The sequence below is a fragment of the Pleurodeles waltl genome, chromosome 1_2, assembly GCF_031143425.1.
Source record: "Pleurodeles waltl isolate 20211129_DDA chromosome 1_2, aPleWal1.hap1.20221129, whole genome shotgun sequence".
NCBI lineage: Eukaryota > Metazoa > Chordata > Amphibia > Caudata > Salamandridae > Pleurodeles > Pleurodeles waltl.
In genome coordinates this window covers 1,308,847,120-1,308,868,435 of record NC_090437.1, presented here as the reverse complement: position 1 = coordinate 1,308,868,435, position 21,316 = coordinate 1,308,847,120, and the positions used below count along the sequence as shown (strand labels likewise).

At 49.4% G+C, this 21,316-nt stretch overlaps 1 protein-coding gene across 1 annotated transcript in view; it reads left to right on the top strand.

Annotated features, from left to right (window-relative positions):
- The window catches only part of SFXN5 (sideroflexin 5), an 809,240-nt gene that overhangs the window by 333,469 nt on the left and 454,455 nt on the right, over positions 1-21,316 (top strand). Inside the window, exon 6 of the mRNA XM_069205595.1 lies at positions 2,430-2,455. Coding sequence (XP_069061696.1) covers positions 2,430-2,455 — 26 coding nt within the window. The remainder of the gene's footprint in view (positions 1-2,429; positions 2,456-21,316) is intronic.

Genomic DNA, 21,316 nt, shown 5'->3' with positions numbered 1-21,316 from the left:
TCTGTATCAAGTGCTATATGGCGTAATGCCATTCTTGGGTCCCCCTCAACTTTTGACCCCAATACTCTTCCTAGTGTGAGATGAATACCCTTGATTGATCTCGTTGCTTCCATCCACCGCAGCATATAGAGAGCCTGATTTAGATTTTGGCAGTGTTACCGCTGCGTTGGTCAAGTTGGCGGTGATCCGCCCGCTATATTTAGATGTATTGCGACTGAACCACAGACCGAAACGTCGGAGTGCTCGTCCTAGCCATCAGCCAGGCGGGTTCCCGACGACCGTATTTAGATGTTACATTTGGACAGATGGTGTCCTGGTGGTTTTCTGATGGAGAAAGGACATCGCTGGACCCAATGGACATTAGACAGTGGCATTGGCTATGGATTAGAGGTAAGTCACACACACTCTACCCTTCACATATGCGTCCTCGTCCATGACACAACCAACACAACTACACACTCAGCTACACAAACACGCACACACATCACAGCAGCGACCGCCACACAACAACATGCACCTGAATGTTGCACCCAGCAACACAACACAACATACACAAAATCATCCACGCCAAATGCAAGTGGCACACAAACTGACAAAATCATATCACCCAGTACACCTCCCTCCACCTGACCCAGCCTATCACATCGCACACATGCATACATGTACTGACTCACACACACAATTCGAAGCACAACATGACAGGTGCAGGTCCCCTTGCTGTGTGCACACATCAGCACAGTTGACAAGTGTGAATGTACCGTCATTGTGTTGCCAGTATTTATTTGCTGATGAATTCTTGTACCATAACAACAGTTGTGTATGTGTGCAATATGTGTTGTGTATCAGTGTGTCCCCGTCTGTGTCTGCCCCACCCGTGTCCTCAACATATGCATGTCACAGTAATTTTAAAAAAATGACTGTGACATGTATATGTCTACAGTGGCCCCGAACCCATGTGCAGTGACTCCCCAACATATACTGCCTATACGGGATGCCTACCTTCGTGTCCAGCGACAGGGAGTGTTGCTCTGTGGTCCCGTGGCAGCAACTGAGGGTCCTGACCAGCCGGAAACAGAAGTTGAATCAGAAGAAAAGTTGAGTTTTCACCCCCTTACTCCACAATCCGCCAAGTCAGAAGTGGAGGTCTGACCGCCACGTTTTCTTTGGCAGTAAGGCACATCCAAATCTGCTTGACAATAAGTGAATCCTGCGGTCAGCCGCTCTTTCCTATGGCGCCGTGGCGGCAGATGGGAGTCCTCGACCGGACTCAGACAGGTTGTCTATGGGACCGCCAACATCTAAACCCAGAGGGCGTACTAGCATGGCGGCGGACAGGTTTTCAGTAGGAAACCGATGGCAGGACCGTTACTGCCAACATCTAAATCAGGCGCAGAATCGGGTAATGGGTGAGCCCAGGTCACCTACTGGCTTCCTTCACTTTGATTCGCAAGTCTGAGCACGTTGTTCACTTCTTCCTAAAAAATAGTTCCTTTCACTGCTGGCCGAAAGTGTGATCGTTTCATTTAATATTTTATAATACATTTAAATACCTGCTATGAATTGTGCCTCCGGTAATGTATTTCCCATCTCCTTTTGAAAGTTGAATTTATAAAGTAACATTGTTTTGCCTGTGATTGGGTCGGGCGGTTTATTCCCTATGTGCTTCACAAATAACAATAAAATGAATGAACCAGCTGAAAGGCTGGCTATTAAAAAAAACACAAACACTAGAAAAACAGCCATATTAGTAAATATTTGTACGTTTAAAATTTGAATTGCAAGGTTGCCAGCATATGGTGGTCACATTTAGGTAGCAACATGTTTTCCTTTAAAAAAAAAAAAATTGCCTGTGCACGAGATGAAAAATGGAAAAAAATGCAACCATGTGTCAGCTCGCCTAAGGTTGGTCTGTTGGTTTGCCAATGTTTGTTTAAATTTCTTTTCTGAAGTCCTTTGTCAATCACGCAGGAAGGTACAAGCATGAAAATAAAAAAAAACTGGCGCTGTAGTAATACAGGCACCTCTTGGTGGGGTCCCCTGCGTGTGTATGTTGTGGGATGTATAGAGCTCAACCCCAGTTGGGTAGCAGTGGGGGCTGCTGGGATATGAGACAGGGAGGTGTACTTCAGGAGGGGGTGCACAGCTGATGTACACAGGGACATTATTACATTGTGCTGAACCTGCGGTATTACCGTGCTGGCGGGAAGAGGGGAATCTCCGTGCAGAGAGCAGAACAACGGAGCTGAAGGGGGGTTCACACCGCTTCCGGCCTCTGGGCCCAGGGATGCGGCTTAGGCCGGAAGTAACCCCCCTGCTAAAGATGGCAAGTCCATGTGTCTCGGGTGCAAATGGCTTATGTGTTCACGGAAGTATTTGTCCCAATTTGTCGATTTCATGCAATTTTATTTCTTTTTCTTTTTATTTTTCAGGTTATGTTCCCTTCGGGACCCCAATAGTAAGTATGTGCGATGCTTTAACCAAGCATATTTAACTGTGTAATGTGTAATGTTTAATAATTTATTTTGCTATCGGCTGCAAGTGCCCCTAGCCGTCCAGGGAAGCAGGGTGAAATGCTTATCCCATTCAAAATATGATGTTTAAAACTCCACTGAACAAGCATCGCTGCTGCTCGGGTTATCTCAGCTGCTTCCATCACTCAGGCGATGCTCATTCAGTGTTTCGCGCCTGTACCCCGGTATACCAGAGGGCGCTGTGCCACCTGGCGGTGAGATGGGGAACAGCCCGTCAGAGCTCTGCAGCCCATCACTACATCTGTGGTGCACAGCCAGGGCTGGCGGCGCCCGGTGGGGCAATATCCACCCCCATGACCACCTCCCTCGGATTCCCTCACCACCACCCCGCAAAAGCGCCCCTCACCTCCACAGCCCCTCTCTCAGTACATTACATTGTAAAGGCTGGTTTTACTAATCCACTCAGCTGTACGCATAAAATACAGATCTCTTCTTCGCAGCAGGCACATTAACCCTCTGAGCTACTTTGTGGGGAGACAAAACAGCCAATAGACAAAACTCCCACCTCTCTCTCTAGCAGGAACATTAATCACAAGAGTTATCTCGACATTTTTACTGCTACCTGAAAGCTGAAGACACAAGGAACTCTACAGCTTGTGCTTTTAAGTTGTAATTTATTGCTAAAGCGAGCCCCTCCACCCCCCAAGGTCTGTGCTCCCCCTCTCCGGGTCAGCGCCGGTGCGGCCGCACCCGTCGCACTGACCTAAAGCCGGCCCGGTGCCCAGCACCGGCTCACCGCCCCTCCAGGCCTGCCTGTGGGACGTGTCACCCGCCTCACCCGGCGGTAAAGCTGCAATTTTCACAGATTTTCTGCCTCCTCCATCCTGTAACTACATTATTAACAGGCCTTTAATGTCTGCACATGAGTTAATGTACAGGCGCCCGACAGATGTCCGAGTTCATGAGTGCTAATGCACAGTGGGACGGATGGAAATGTCGAAAAACGGCAATCTATAGGGTAACGTCTTGCTTGACACCGAAGCTGCTCCCGGGCTTCCTCCAACACTCACAGGACGGAGCCATCCACCTCTGAGCCAAGGCCCCCGAGTCCTTCCGCTGCGCACATCCTGGTGACCTGCAGCTCATGTGGCCGACTCAGTCTTTCATCCTTGCAAGGCCGATCGGTACTGCTAAATTGAGTAATGTGAGGTGATAGTTACATCCCGTAGACGTGGCAAAAAACGTGCTGTTAACCTTTGAATGACATACCAGTCTTAGATATAGAACCCGCTTAGTAGAAATAATTCCCTAGCTGCACGGACACGGATTTAAGTAATGTGCGAAATGTGGAGGGCTGCTAAAAGGGGCGTGGCTTCTATAATTAAGAGCGCGGCTTAAAATCATAAACTACATTTTTGTGTAAAATATATATATATATTCTGCCACCCGACCGGTGTTTTGGTGCTACCCATTAGTTCCCGATACCGTACATAGGCACATAATGCCACCCCGTGCACCCCCCGCCTCGCCCATGCTCTCTGCTTGCGAAGGATGCTCTGCCGCTCTCCCCCCCACACTGCCCTTGTATGTCCTTGTCATGTTATGAATGTATGCATCGTCCTGGACATGCGCTTGTGCTCGGGGTGTATCACTGCTGCCGGCTCCCACCCTCCGGTGCTCATGTATGTCCTTGTCATGTATGAATGCTTGCATGAAGCAGCCTGGACATGCTCCTGTGCATTCATATCATGACAAGGACATACAAGAGCACCGGAGGGTGGGGGCCAGCGGCAGTGATACACCGAGCACAGGAGCATGTCCAGGCCCCTTCATGCATGCATTCATATCATGTCAAGGTCATACAAGAGCACCGGAGGGTGGGAGCCGGCAGCAGTGATACACCCCTTGCGTAGGAGCATGTCCAGGCTGTTTCATACATGCATTCATATCATGTCAAGGTCATACAAGAGCACCGGAGGGTGGGAGCCGGCAGCAGTGATACACCCCGTGCGTAGGAGCATGTCCAGGCTGTTTCATGCATGCATTCATATCATGTAAAGGTCATAAAGAGCACCGGAGGGTGGGAGCTCGCAGCAGTAACAGTCATGGAGGAGTGATACACTCTGAGTACAGGAGCATGTCTAGGCCACTCAATGCATACATTCATAACATGACAAGGACATACATGAACACCGGAGGGTGGGAGCCAGCAGCAGTGACACACCCTGAGAACAGGCACATGTCTAGGCCGCTGCATGCATGCATTCATATCATGACGAGGACATACAAGAGCACCGGAGGGTGGGAGCATGCAGCAGTGATACACCCTGAGCACAGGAGCACCCTCCGTGCTCTTGTATGTCCTTGTCGTGTTATAAGTGCATGCATGCAGCAGCCTGGACATGTGCCTATGCTCGGTCGGTGCCACTGCTGCTGTCTCCTACCCTCCGGTGCTCTTGTATGTCCTTGTCATGATATAAATGCATGCATGCAGCGGCCTGGACATGCTCCTGCGCTCAGGGTGTATCACTGCTGCATGCTCCCACCCTCCCGTGCTCTTATATGTCCTTGTCATGTTATGAATGCATGCATGGAGTGGCCTGGACAGGCTCCTGTGCTCGGGGTGTGTCACTCCTCCATGACTATCACTGCTGCAGGCTCCCACCCTCTGGTGCTGTTGTATGTCCTTGTCATGATATGAATGCATGCATGAAGCCGCCTTGACATGTGCTGTGCTCGGGGTGTCTTACTACTGCTGGCTCCCACCCTCCAGTACTCTTGTATGTCCGTGTCATGATATGAATGCATGCATGCCGTGTCCTGGACATTCTCCTATGCTCGGTGTGTCACTGCTGCTAGTTCCCACCCTCCAGTGCTCTTGTATGTCCTCACGTATGAATGCATGAATGAAGCAACCTGAACATGCTCCTCTGCTCGGTGTGTATAACTACTACAGGCCCCACCCTCTGGTGCTCTTGTATGTCTGTGTCATGATATGAATGCATGCATGCCGTGTCCTGGACATTCTCCTGTGCTCGGTGTGTCACTGCTGCTAGTTCCCACCCTCCAGTGCTCTTGTATGTCCTTGTCATGATATGAATGCATGTATGCAGCGGCCTGGACATGCTCCTGTGCTCAGTGTGTATCACTGCTGCCGGCTCCCAACCTCTGGTGCTCTTGTATGTCCTTGTCATGATATGAATGCATGTATGCAGCGGCCTGGACATGTGCTTGTGTTCGGGTGTATTACTGCTGCAGGCTTCCACCCTCTGGTGGTCTTGTATGTCCTTGTCATAATATGATGCTTACATGCAGCGGCCTGGACATACTTCTGTGCTCGGGGTGTATCACTGCACCAGGAGTATCACTGTTGCAGGCTCCCACCCTCCGGTACTCTTGTATGTCTTTGTCATGATATGAATGGATGCATGCAGCGGCCTGGACATTCTCCTGTGCTCGGAGTGTATCACTGCTGCTGGTTCGCACCCTCCATTGCTCCTGTATGTCCTTGTCATGGTATGCATGCATGCACCTGAGCTCGGGGTGTATCACTGCTGCCGGTTCACACTCTCCGGTGCTATTGTATGTCCTTGTCATGATATGAATGCATGCATGAAGCGGCCTGGACATGCTCCTGTGCTCAGTGTGTATCACTGCTGCAGGCTCCCACCCTCCGGTGCTCTTGTATGTCCTTGTCATGATATAAATGCATGCATGCAGCGGCCCGGACATGTGCCTGTGCTCGGGGTGTATCACTGCTGCCGGCTCCCACCCTCCTGTGCTCATATATGTCCTCACATATGAATGCATGCATGCAGTGGCCTGGACATGTGCCTGTGCTCGGTGTGTATCACTGCTGCAGGCTCCCACCCTCCGATGCTCTTGTATGTCCTTGTCATGATATGAATGCATGCATGAAGCGGCCTGGACATGCTCCTGTACTCGGGGTGTAGCACTGCTGCAGGCTCCCACCCTCCGGTGCTCTTGTATGTCCCTGTCATGGAATGAATGCATGCATGAAGGGGCCTGGACATGCTCCTGTGCTCGGGGTGTGTCACTGCTGCTGGCCACCACCCTCAGGTGCACTTGTGTGTCCTTGCCATGATATGAATGCATGCATGCATCGTCCTGGACATGCGCCTGTGCTCGGGGTGTATCACTGCTGCCGGCTCCCACCCTCCTGTGCTCATATATGTCCTCACATATGAATGCATGCATGCAGCGGCCTGGACATGTGCCTGTGCTCGGTGTGTATCACTGCTGCAGGCTCCCACCCTCCAATGCTCTTGTATGTCCTCGTCATGATATGAATGCATGTATGCAGCGGCCTGGACATGTGCCTGTGTTCAGGTGTATTACTGCTGCAGGCTTCCACCCTCTGGTGGTCTTGTATGTCCTTGTCATAATATGATGCTTACATGCAGCGGCCTGGACATACTTCTGTGCTCGGGGTGTATCACTGCACCAGGAGTATCACTGTTGCAGGCTCCCACCCTCCGGTACTCTTGTATGTCTTTGTCATGATATGAATGGATGCATGCAGCGGCCTGGACATGCTCCTGTGCTCGGGGTGTAGCACTGCTGCAGGCTCCCACCCTCTGGTGCTCTTGTATGTCTTTGTCATGATATGAATGGATGCATGCATGCATGAAGGGGCCTGGACATTCTCCTGTGCTCGGAGTGGATCACTGCTGCTGGTTCGCACCCTCCAGTGCTCCTGTGTGTCCTTGTCATGGTATGCATGCATGCACCTGTGCTCGGGGTGTATCACTGCTGCCGGTTCACACTCTCCGGTGCTATTGTATGTCCTTGTCATGATATGAATGCATGCATGAAGCGGCCTGGACATGCTCCTGTGCTCAGTGTGTATCACTGCTGCCGGCTCCCAACCTCTGGTGCTCTTGTATGTCCTTGTCATGATATGAATGCATGTATGCAGCGGCCTGGACATGTGCTTGTGTTCGGGTGTATTACTGCTGCAGGCTTCCACCCTCTGGTGGTCTTGTATGTCCTTGTCATAATATGATGCTTACATGCAGCGGCCTGGACATACTTCTGTGCTCGGGGTGTATCACTGCACCAGGAGTATCACTGTTGCAGGCTCCCACCCTCCGGTACTCTTGTATGTCTTTGTCATGATATGAATGGATGCATGCAGCGGCCTGGACATTCTCCTGTGCTCGGAGTGTATCACTGCTGCTGGTTCGCACCCTCCATTGCTCCTGTATGTCCTTGTCATGGTATGCATGCATGCACCTGAGCTCGGGGTGTATCACTGCTGCCGGTTCACACTCTCCGGTGCTATTGTATGTCCTTGTCATGATATGAATGCATGCATGAAGCGGCCTGGACATGCTCCTGTGCTCAGTGTGTATCACTGCTGCAGGCTCCCACCCTCCGGTGCTCTTGTATGTCCTTGTCATGATATAAATGCATGCATGCAGCGGCCCGGACATGTGCCTGTGCTCGGGGTGTATCACTGCTGCCGGCTCCCACCCTCCTGTGCTCATATATGTCCTCACATATGAATGCATGCATGCAGTGGCCTGGACATGTGCCTGTGCTCGGTGTGTATCACTGCTGCAGGCTCCCACCCTCCGATGCTCTTGTATGTCCTTGTCATGATATGAATGCATGCATGAAGCGGCCTGGACATGCTCCTGTACTCGGGGTGTAGCACTGCTGCAGGCTCCCACCCTCCGGTGCTCTTGTATGTCCCTGTCATGGAATGAATGCATGCATGAAGGGGCCTGGACATGCTCCTGTGCTCGGGGTGTGTCACTGCTGCTGGCCACCACCCTCAGGTGCACTTGTGTGTCCTTGCCATGATATGAATGCATGCATGCATCGTCCTGGACATGCGCCTGTGCTCGGGGTGTATCACTGCTGCCGGCTCCCACCCTCCTGTGCTCATATATGTCCTCACATATGAATGCATGCATGCAGCGGCCTGGACATGTGCCTGTGCTCGGTGTGTATCACTGCTGCAGGCTCCCACCCTCCAATGCTCTTGTATGTCCTCGTCATGATATGAATGCATGTATGCAGCGGCCTGGACATGTGCCTGTGTTCAGGTGTATTACTGCTGCAGGCTTCCACCCTCTGGTGGTCTTGTATGTCCTTGTCATAATATGATGCTTACATGCAGCGGCCTGGACATACTTCTGTGCTCGGGGTGTATCACTGCACCAGGAGTATCACTGTTGCAGGCTCCCACCCTCCGGTACTCTTGTATGTCTTTGTCATGATATGAATGGATGCATGCAGCGGCCTGGACATGCTCCTGTGCTCGGGGTGTAGCACTGCTGCAGGCTCCCACCCTCTGGTGCTCTTGTATGTCTTTGTCATGATATGAATGGATGCATGCATGCATGAAGGGGCCTGGACATTCTCCTGTGCTCGGAGTGGATCACTGCTGCTGGTTCGCACCCTCCAGTGCTCCTGTGTGTCCTTGTCATGGTATGCATGCATGCACCTGTGCTCGGGGTGTATCACTGCTGCCGGTTCACACTCTCCGGTGCTATTGTATGTCCTTGTCATGATATGAATGCATGCATGAAGCGGCCTGGACATGCTCCTGTGCTCAGTGTGTATCACTGCTGCAGGCTCCCACCCTCCGGTGCTCTTGTATGTCCTTGTCATGATATAAATGCATGCATGCAGCGGCCCGGACATGTGCCTGTGCTCGGGGTGTATCACTGCTGCCGGCTCCCACCCTCCTGTGCTCATATATGTCCTCACATATGAATGCATGCATGCAGTGGCCTGGACATGTGCCTGTGCTCGGTGTGTATCACTGCTGCAGGCTCCCACCCTCCGATGCTCTTGTATGTCCTTGTCATGATATGAATGCATGCATGAAGCGGCCTGGACATGCTCCTGTACTCGGGGTGTAGCACTGCTGCAGGCTCCCACCCTCCGGTGCTCTTGTATGTCCCTGTCATGGAATGAATGCATGCATGAAGGGGCCTGGACATGCTCCTGTGCTCGGGGTGTGTCACTGCTGCTGGCCACCACCCTCAGGTGCACTTGTGTGTCCTTGTCATGATATGAATGCATGCATGCATCGTCCTGGACATGCGCCTGTGCTCGGGGTGTATCACTGCTGCCGGCTCCCACCCTCCTGTGCTCATATATGTCCTCACATATGAATGCATGCATGCAGCGGCCTGGACATGTGCCTGTGCTCGGTGTGTATCACTGCTGCAGGCTCCCACCCTCCGATGCTCTTGTATGTCCTCGTCATGATATGAATGCATGCATGCAGCGGCCTGGACATGCTCCTGTGCTCGGTGTGTATCACTGCTGAAGGCTCCCACCCTCCGGTGCTCATGTATGTCCTTGTTATGATATGATGCATGCATGCAGCGGCCTGAACATGTGTCTGTGTTCGGGGTGTATCACTGCTGCCGGCGCCCACCCTCCTGTGCTCATGTATGTCCGCACATTTGAATGCATGCATGAAGCAGCTGGGACATGCTCCTGTGCTCGGGGTGTATCACTGCGACAGGAGTATCACTGCTGCAGGCTCCCACCCTCCGGTGCTCTTGTATGTCCTTGTCATGATATAAATGCATGCATGCAGCGGCCTGGACATGCTCCTGTGCTCGGGGTGTAGCACTGCTGCAGGCTCCCACCCTCTGGTGCTCTTGTATGTCCGTTTCATGGTATGAATGCATGCATGAAACGGCCTGGACATGTGCCTGTGCTCGGTGTGTATCACTGCTACAGGCTCCCACCCCCTGGTGCTCTTGTATGTCCGTGTCATGATATGAGTGCATCCATGAAGCGGCCCTGACATGCTCCTGTGCTCGGTGTGTATCACTGCTGCAGGCTCCCACCCTCCGGTGCTCATGTATGTCCTTGTCATGATATGTTGCATGCATGCAGTGGCCTGGACATGTGTCTGTGTTCAGGGTGTATCACTCTGCCGGCTCCCACCCTCCTGTGCTCATGTATGTCTTCACATATAAATGCATCCATGAAGCAGCTGGGACATGCTCCTGTGCTCGGGGTGTATCACTGCGACAGGAGTATCACTGCTGCAGGCTCCCACCCTACGGTGGTCTTGTAAGTTTTTGTCATGATATGAATGCATGCATGCATGAAGGGGCCTGAACACTCTCCTGTGCTCAGTGTGTATCACCGCTGCTGGCTCCTACCCTCTGGTGCTCTTGTATGTCCTTGTCATGTTGTAAATGCATGCATGGAGTGGCCTGGACATGCTCCTGTGCACGGGGTGTATCACTTCTCCATGACTATCACTGCTGCTAGCTCCCACCCTCCGGTGCTCTTGTATGTTCTTGTCATGTTATGAATGCATGCATGAAGGGGCCTGGAAATGCACCTGTGCCCGGTGTGTATCACTGCTGCTGGCTCCCAGCCTGCGGTGCTCTTGTATGTCCTTGTCATGTTATGAATGCATGCAAGATGCGGCCTGGACATGCTCCTGTGCTCAGGGTGTATCACTGCGCCAGGAGTGTCACAGCTGCTGGTTCCCACCACCCGGGCCTCCGAGCAGCACCTCCATGACCGAGCTTGTCCCTCCGCCTTGGGGAACTCCTTTTCACCTTCTCGTTTAATTGAATTTTTTATTTGCTGAAATAAACACGCTCGGCGGATCCGTGCACTCTGCCCCCGCGACCTGCGTCTGGGACTCGGGGAGCAAACATGAAGTGCTGTGAATGGCACATACTTCACGCCGCGGCGCCCTCCGGGGCCAGAGTGTGCCAGCAGCGCTGGGCGTACAGAAGCCCATGGCGAACACCAATGCGAGACAGCGGCATTATTGTCATTACTATTAGTAGTACTAGTACTACTAGTATGTTTATTATTAGTATCATCATTACTTTCACTATTATTATTGTTTAATATTACTATCATTATTATTACTATTGTTAGTAACATTGTCAATAGTATTGTTTATTATTATTACAATTAATATTATTACTATTATACTTATGTTTATTATCAGTATTATTACTATTATCATTATTATCATTGTTATTATTGTTATTAATATTGTTATTAATATGGTTATTAATGTTCTTATCAATATTAGTAGTATCAATATTATTATTGTGTTGATTATTAATATTATGTGTGTTATTAGTTTTGTATGGTTACTATAGCTAGTATTATTATTATTGTTATTATTAGTATTGTCATTCTCGTTGTTGTTAGTAGTAGTTTTATTGTCATCATTGTTATTAATATTATTAATAATTATATTGTTACTAATACTGTTGCAATTATTGTGATTATTATTAATGTGGTTATTCTTGTTGTTATTATTATTGTCATAGTTATGATTAGCCTCTTAGCTGCCGGGCCTCTCCCCCGTGCTGACACTTTTTTTGGCTTTTTGGGGTAGTTCACGCTTAGGGCTCCATAACTTTTATTCCACTTAAGCTACCCATACTAAATGTGCGTCCTTTTTGTCCAACATCCTGGGTATTCTAAAGGTACCCTGAGTTTATGGATTCACCTGGTGAGGACTGAGAAATTTGGCAAAATGCAGCTAAAATGTGCCAATTTGTTTGCTCTACATTTGTTCTCTCCAAATGTAAGACAGCGTGTAGGAAAGAAGTCATTTTGAGAAATGCCCTGTAATGCACATGCTAGTATGGGCACCTTCAAATTCAGAGATGTGTAAATAACCACTGCTCCTAAACTCCATATCTTGTGCCCATGTCAGGAATACATAGGTTGCCTTGATACCTATTTTTCACTCTTTATATTTTACCAAATTAATTGCTGTATACCTGGTATACAATGAAAACTCATTGCAAGGTGCAGCTCATTAATTGGCTCTGGGTACCTTGGGTTTTTGATGATCCTACAAGCTCTATATATCCGCGCAACCAGAAGGGTCCAGCAGATGTAACTGCCTGGGCCTAGTGCACATGACAGGAGTGGGTCACAAGGGTTAATGTTGGTCCTTGCATGAGGGATACTGTTGACCCTGGAGTGATCCATTCCTGATGCAGGCACTAGGCACAGGCACACAAGTGGGGTAGTGTTTTTATCAGGACAAGTAGGGCAACTTGGTGGTAGGAATGTTGTGGATCTCTGCACATTCCTGTAGTTTATGTGACAGAAATCCAAGGAAAAATAGTGATTTTATTCAAGGTTTTACCTTTGCATGGTATTCTGAGTCAGAAAATGTTTTGGAAATCCACACAAGCCATAACTCCGTGGACTCCCCTGGGTGGTTAGTTTTCAGAAATGTCTGGGTTTCTTAAATTTCCCTATATGGCCGCCAAGCTCATGACGAAAGACGCAGGTTCCCGTCTTACAGAACCAGGTTGTTTTGTGATAATTTTTATACCTCCACAATACGTTTTGGGCCCTTTCCTGTCGCGGTCACTTGCCCACCCACACAGCTGAGGCAGCGTTTTTCTCGGGAGACTTTGGGGAATGCTGAGTGGTAGGAAATTAGTGGCTGCCTGCAGATTCCACTAATTTCCCTCACGGAAACATGAGGAAAATGTGTTTTTAATCAAAGTTTACGATTTGCAGGGGATTCTGGGTCAAGAAAAACTGGTGAGAGACACGCAAGTCCTGCACCCTTGGACTCCCCTGGTACTAGTATGTTAAAGTTAATCCACCACTGACACTGGTTGGGTTTAGCACCTCCAGAAATTCTGGTTTCAAACCATAAATATCTGAATATTGTAACCAATCCTTCTGAAGGTGAGGCATAAGCCTCTTCACGGCACAAACCGCTTTATGGTCCATTCACACACAACACACAATACTTTCATACCGCCGGCCACAGGCCCAATCCAACTGATCATTGCACTCACATTAACTCACCGCCGCCAGAGAAGGGCCCATCAAATTCATACGCCACAGTACGGAATAGGCTTGACTACATTTTACCACCTGTCAAGTAACCGCCTCCTTATTCACGAACATTTCTGAACACAGGCATAAGGAACCTTTACTAATGGCTCCCATGACAGCCACCTGAGGCTCAGGAAGACATGTCTTACATGCGCCTTTAGCGCACTCACTGTGTTAAATCTAACTCCTTCCAGTTTGTTGATGCAAGCCTGCGGTGTCCGTAGATGCCCTGTGAAGCCCAGTTATTGAACTGAGTGAGCCTAATTACCTTTGAAACTAAGGCAGACATACTGGGGAATTTTCACAAAGTTCCTTAAAGACAACTTCATAAACTATGAAGAAGCGTAGTGTTTGGCACACAGGGTAGTCCATGAGAACGTACCATATGTTCCAACCACCGTTATGCGCACTGTGACTGTAATGCACTTATCATACAGCAAACTAAGTTCTAACGCAGGATGAACATGGCAAGAAGGTCAAACACTGACCCATACGTGTCATGGTAATTCAGTGCGAGTGCGGCACCGATGGATTTGAAACCTCAGGTGTAGATGATGTATATCTGTACTACCTTTACTATCTGCCTTCTCCCTATGCAATATCCCTGGGAAAGCACCTACCGTAAGCTTGTCTCACTCGTTCATGCCTCTGCCCTCATCAGAGTCCTGACTAATCCTGTATAATTGCCAAGTGAACCTATACTAATGCCTTCTATCCCTAGCTACTTGAAGCTCAAGAAAACATGTCTTTCATGCACCTTTAGCGCACTCACTGTGCTAAATCCAACTCCTTCCAGTTTGTGGACGCAAGTTGGGGAGTGTCCGAGTATGCCTTATGAGGTATAGTCCATGAAGTGAGTGAGCATATCTACAGTTGAATCTAAGGCAGACACGATGGTAAACACATCCTAAGGTCTCTGAAGTAAAAAGTCAAACAAATACCCTGTGGGACTCATTCACCAACACTTCTACTTTTGATTTGATAGTGAAGCTACAAATTGAGTTTGCACACTTTCAAACAAGTAGCAATGTTAGTGAACAGGACATTTGTTTGACTTATTACACTTAGGGCCAGATGTAGGAAAAAAGCAATTTGCGACTTGCAAATTGCGAGTCCCTGCGACTCGCAAATTGCGAGTCCCTGCGACTCGCAATTTGCAAGTCCAAATTGCTATGCAGTACGGTGTCTCAGACACCGACTGCAACTCGCAATGGGGTCGCAATGAACCACCTCATGAATATTCATGAGGTGGGTCGCAAATTGCGGCCCCATTGCGAGTATAGGCACTCGCTAACATGGAGGCCTGCTGACGTCAGCAGACCTCCATGTTAGCGACCTGCTTTTAAATAAAGCAGTTTTTTTTTTTTGAAGTGTAGCCCGTTTTCCCTAAGGGAAAAAGAGCTGCACTTCAAAAAAAAAAAAAACCTTTAGTTTCGGTTTTTTTCAGGGCAGGGAGTGGTCCCTTGGACCACTCCCTACCCTGAAAAAATATTTTGGGCTCCAGTCACAAACTGGAAGGGGTCCCATGGGGACCCCTTCCAATTTGCGATTGGGTTACCATCCACTTGAAGTGGATGGTAACTGCGATGCCATTTGCGACCACATATGCAGTCGCAAATGGTATTGCATCCCAATGCGACTCGCAAATAGGAAGGGAACACCCCTTCCTATTTGCGAGTCTGAAATGCATTTTGCGAGTCGGTAACGACTCGCAAAATGCATTTCTGCATTGGGATACGCGTTTTGCGACTCGCAAACGGCAAATTTTGCCGTTTGCGAGTCGCAAAACGTTTGCTACATCTGGCCCTTAGTCTGGTTCTCGTTGGCAATCATGGTGGTCCTTGTGTAGCATACATAAGTTACCTAACAAACACTTCAAAATTCAGTCAAGCCTTTAACATTTTGCCACATGGGGTATTCCGTGACAATGTGGCATATGTTCTGTCCACTAGTATGTGCAGTGAGGGAACTATAATGCACGTTCATCATCAAACAGAACATCTACCACGTTCTGATGGTGAATAAAGGTGTTTAGCAGGCCATAAGGAAGTACATGATTTCCTGTAGTAGATAAACTAAAATTCTGTGGCAGCTTTCCTAACAAAGTAGTGGCCCATGGATGTTAGGTATCCATGCACAGCCATTGAAAACTTTATCCAATGGCAGTTCCACCTCAGTCAACTTCCCAGAAGTTTGCTTTAGGATGAAATAACATAATGCAAGTGAGAAAACACAAGCCTAGCTGAGATGGGCACTTGGGACAGTAAACACAACCCTCCTGCCTCTTTCCCTGCTTTGAGCGCACTTTACATCAACAAGATGGACGATCCTTTTTGGGTGTTTAGGAATGCGATCAGCAAAGTGTCGCTCCTGCAGCCTTGCCAAATCCTCTAGAACATATGAGGTGGAGGCTGCTGCTTCCGTAACAGCAGTGAGGCTTTCAATCACGGACAACTGGAGGTCAAGGGAAGACATGAGTCTTCCTGTGGTTGTCTCACGGTAAACAACATATGCATTGTATGTTGCCATCTGTATCAGGCGGATAAACAGTTTCTTGTACCAAGTGCAAGTTTTATGACTCGCATTGTATGGTTGAAGAACCTGGTCGTTCTTGTCCACTCTGCCCATGTACTTATTGTAATCAAGTATACAGATGGGCTTGTGGACTTCGGCCATCTGACCCCAAACCGTGATGGGAGAAGTGCTCTCATCATGAATTGTAGTGAGCACGTATACATCACGCCTATCCAAGAACTTGACTGCGACCAGTTCATTGGAATGCAATGCAGTACTCTGGGATTTCTCGAGCTTCCTGCAAACAAGCTTCTGCGGGAATTCTTTGCGGTTACAATGAACTGTACAGCAGGCCACAGGGCCAGCTTTGTAGAGCTCACTGAACAGCTCTACTCCTGTATAGAAATTGTCCACCTAAAGGTTATGCATTTGTGAAGGAGTGGCTGGACAGCCTCCCGTACAATCTTTCCTATGATCACTAATGTGAGAGGGCAACCCTCATGGTTTAGCGTGGAGTCCTTCCCTGTATATACTCTCAAGCTGTCAAGTATTTACAGCTTGATGCCATGGGGAGCTCTATTGCTCGCAATTTACTGCCTTAACAGCAGCCACCCTTTGTACAGGATCAAGAACTCAATGACTTTTATGTTCTTTCCTGGAGTATAGATCTCTGAAAACCGGGCAGACAAATGTTCCATGACAAGCCAAAATTTGAGCAACCTGTCATGGTCTGGATGGTCCCGGGGCAATGCAGCAGAATTGTCATTGAAATGCAGCATGTGCTGCAATAACAAAAAACGATCTCTGCTCATGTACAGTGAGAAGAGGGGGGGTTACCCAAACCGTGTTACCCGACCAGTAGGATTGCAAGGTGGGTTTCTGCTCTAACCCCATTTTGAGCGTAAAGTCCCAAAAATATCTTCAACCCCTCCAGTGAAGTGGGAGTTCACTGGCGTGCCCTAGAACAGGGCTCTAGAGTGCCTACATGCTACCTCAGAAATTGTTTGTCGCGCATATTTGTTTACTTCACATTTTGCTGACGGAAGTCAGCATCCAAAAAGAGATGGACATTGTCGACTGGCAAAACGTTGGCCATATCAACTTTACATCTATAGAGACACTGAAAAAAACAAAAAAGACACACTATTACTTCACCTTGCCTCACACTGATCATCGCAGCCTTTAGCGCTGGTGGTACCTAGTGCGATAATCGTTTTTGGCACAGAGACACCTTGCAGCCATTCATTTAGAAGACCATCATGGCCCGCACCCGCACTTTTCTTGCAGACGAGCTCACCAACTCTGGTGGTTCTTGGCACACCCACAGTCAGGACACCATCAGACTACAGACTGCGTGAAAAAGAAAAATACAAGGCAGCGGGTCTTTTCAATCTGTGCACCCAGGATCTGTAACAACTTCCCTCATCCATCAGGACCGGCCCAATGCTGCTCCAGTTTAGGAAGGAGTTGAAGCCTCACCTTCTTAAAGAGCATCACAGTACATTGACCGTCCATAACACAGCTACCTCTCCTATTACTCAGTGTCTCTAGGCTTGTGTTTGATGCTGCACAGTGCTCCACTGCCTTTTGGCTAGGCTTGTGATGGATAAGTAACACATACCTACATAATACATACATTTAACAACAGACAAGGTGTAGGAAGCTGGCTCTCTATAAAGTGCACTAAAAGGAAATCTTCTGTGCAGAGTCCAGTGGATGCCCAGTTGGTTTACAGAGGCTAAAACAGATAGGCCTAATGCTCTATTTTGTGGTAGTGTGGTCGAGCCGTAGGCTTATCCGAGGGTAGTGTTAAGCATTTGTTGTACACACACACACAATAAATGAGGAACACACACTCAAAGACTTAACTCTAGGCCAATAGGTTTTTATATAGAAAAATATATTTTCCTAATTTATTTTAGAACCACAAGATTTGAGGTAAGTACATAAAATGCAAGGTACTTCACACAGGTAAGTATAGAACTTTGATTTAAAACAATAGTACACAAAGGTTTGGTTAAAATGGCAATAAGCTATTTTAAAAGTGAACACTGCAAAAATCAACAGTTCCTGGGGGAGTTAAGTTTGGTTAGTTTTCTCAGGTAAGTAAATCACTTACACAGTCAGTCTCCTGGGCATAGGCAGCCCACCGTTGGGGGTTCAAGGCAACCCTAAAGCCACTGCACCAGCAACACAGGGCCGGTCAGGTGAAGAGGTCGAAGGAGGGCCCAAAACACATTGGTGCCTATGAAGAACAAGGGCGCCCCGGTTCCAGTCTGCTAGTAGGTAAGTACCTGCGTCCTTGGGGAGCAGACCAAGGGGGGTTTGTAGAGCACTGGGGACACACACACAAGCACACAAAAACACATCCTCAGCGGCACAGGGGCGGCTGGGTGCAGTGTGCAAAGTAGGCGTCATGTTTGATATAGAAAGCAATGGAGAGACCCGGGGGTCACTCTGGCGATGCAGGCAGGGCACAGGGGGGCTTCTCGGGCCAGCCACCGACTGGGCTAGGATGAGGGCTGTCTGCTGGTCTCTCCTGCACTGAGGTAGGTGGTTCCTATCGGTCCTGGAGGCTGTGGGCTCAGTGCTTGGTCCAGGCGTCGGGTTCCTTTGTTAACAGGCAGTCGTGGTCAGGGGGAGCCTCTGGATCCTCTATGCAGACGTCGCCGTGGGGGTGCAGGGAAGTCGACTCAGGGTGTCCACATCGTTGGAGTTGCCTGGGAGTCCTCTCTGCGGTGTTGGTTGTCCTGGACTCGAGCCGGGGTCATCGGGTGCAGTGTGTGAAGACTCACGCTTCTGGCTGGAAGTGAGAGTCTCTTTAAAGTTCCTTCAAAGTTGCAAGTTTGTTGCTGTTTCTGAACAGTGCCGCTGTTCTCTGGAGGTTCTTGGTCCTTTGGGTGCAGGGCAGTCCTCTGAGTCCTCAGAGGTCGCTGGTCCCGCTGGATGCGTCGCTGTGCAGGTTCTTTGAGTCTACAGACAGGCCAGTAGGGCTGGGGCTAAGTCAGTTGGTGTCTCCGTCGTCTCTGCGGGGCTTTCAGGTCAGCAGTCCTTCTTCTTGTTGTAGGTTACAGGAATCTCATTTCCTGGGTTCAGGGTCACCCCTAAATACTGTATTTAGGGGTGTGTTTAGGTCTGGGGGCAGAAGCCAATGGCTACTGTCCTAGAGGGTGGCTACACCCTCTTTGTGCCTCTCCCTGAGGGGAGGGGAGCACATCCCTATTCCTACTGGGGGAATCCTCCAAAACCAAGATGAAGGATTTCTTAAGGCAGGGCTCACCTCAGGTCAGGACACCTTGGGGGCTGTCCTGACTGGTGGGTGACTCCTCCTTGTTTTTCTCATTATCTCCTCCAGACTTGCCACCAAAAGTGGGGGCTGTGTCCGGAGGGGCAGACATCTCCACTAGCTGGGATGCCCTGGGGCGCTTTAACAAGAGGCATGAGCCTTTGAGGCTTACCGCCAGGTGTTCCTGGTGAGAAGCACCTCCACCCAGTGCAGGCTTTGTTCCTGGCCACAGGGTGACAAAGGCACTCACCCCATGTGGCCAGAAACTCGTCTGGTTGTGGCAGGCTGGCAGGAACTGGTCAGCCTAACACTAGGAGTCGGGCTGACATGTAGGGAGCATCTCTAAGATGCCCTCTGTGTGTACTTTTTAATACATTCCTCACTGGCATCAGTGTGCATGTATTGTGCTGAAAAGTTTGATACCAAACTTCCCAGATTTCAGTGTAACCATTATGGAACTGTGGAGTTCTTAATTGACAGACTCCCAGACTATATATATACACTTTATGGCTACCCTGCACTTACAATGTCTAAGGTTCGGCTTAGACACTGTAGGGGCATAGTGCTCATGCAACTATGCCCTCACCTGTGGTATAGTGCACCCTGCTTTAGGGCTGTAAGACCTGCTAGAGGGGTGACTTAGCTATGCCACAGGCAGTGGGTTGAGGGCATGGCACCCTGAGGGGAGTGCCATGTTGACTTAGTCATTTTCTCCCCACCAGCACACACAAGCTGTGAGGCAGTGTGTATGTGCTGACTGAGAGGTCCCCAGGGTGGCATAATACATGCTGCAGCCCTTAGAGACCTTCCCTGGCCACAGGGCCCTTGGGACCAGGGGTACCATTTACAAGGGACTTATCTGTGGGCCAGGGCTGTGCCAATTGTGGGAACAAAGGTACAGTTTAGGAAAAAAACACTGGTGCTGGGGCCTGGTTAGCAGGGTCCCAGCACACTTTCAATCATAACTGGCATCAACAAAAGGCAAATATTTAGGGGGTAACCATGCCGAGTGAGGCATTTCCCTACACACACTCAACAAATAAATCCAAGAGCAATTTAGAAAAATATCATTTGATTTCATATATGATTTGAAACATAGATCTTCGTTATAGGGTAAGCAGTTTTAAAAAGATAAATACGTTGCTGTTTCAAAAATTGACAGTGCAATTTTTAGAGTTTTCAACGTTAACCTACGGAGCAAAACAAAGTTCAGCAAACACAGAGTTAACAACAACTTAGGAAGCCAATCTCAGGGAGTTAAGGTAAGTACTGGGCACTAATCAGAACCACACCAACAGGTCACACCGGGCAGAACTGGGGCGGCTGGGAGCAGAGGTGCAGGTGCATAATGGTTTCCTATAGGTGTTCAGTCATCGTGAAGGCAGGCTGCAGGCTCTGGCCAGGGGGCCAATCAAAGACAACAAGCAGGTAGGCTGAAGACTTGAGATGTCCAGGAAGGTAGGTGAACTATTGGTCTTTGTCTCCAGGGCCCAGAGGTGATGGGTGCAGGGGTGTCCTTTGGTGTCGGGTTTCACTGTCCTGGAGTACTCGCAGTCAGAAGGTCCTGTGTGTTGAAGCTGCAGGCATCGTCAGGGAGTCCAGCAGGTGGTCAGCTAAGGTGGACTCAAGCTTGGGGGAGGTGAGGGACATCGTTGACACCGTTGGCCCACCTCAGATTGTGACAGGAGCGACGGGTGCAGTGGTTGCTGTAGGTGTCGGGTTTTCTCTCACCACCAGGCTGTGGGGGAGGGGGCCTGCGTGCAGGGGCTCCAAACGAATTGGTGGAGTCCAGAAGAGTTGACACTCAGGTGGCTCAGGCCAGCTGGGAAGCCCTGCTGGCTCAGTTGGTTGGCTTCTCACCAGGCCGAGGCTGTCGGGTGCTGCGGTCACTTTAGGTGTCGGGTTTCCAGGCTGCAGAGTCCTTGTTGGATACTTAGTTGCTGAGCAGGTCCGCTGCTCACAGGAGTCAGAGTCTTTTTAGAAGGCAGGTAGGCTTCCCGGGTTTCTTGAAGCTGTAGCTACAGGACAAGTCTTTTTGTGCAAAGTCCAGTGAGGTCAGCAGGCAGGCTGGAAAGGCTGGTACCGGGTCAGCTGTTTCTTCTTCCTCTTCTTCTACTGGGCAACTCTTCTTTGTCCTTCTTCTTCGAAGGTTGTCAGGATCTGAGTTCTAGGGTTCAGTGGAGCTACCTCACGGTGA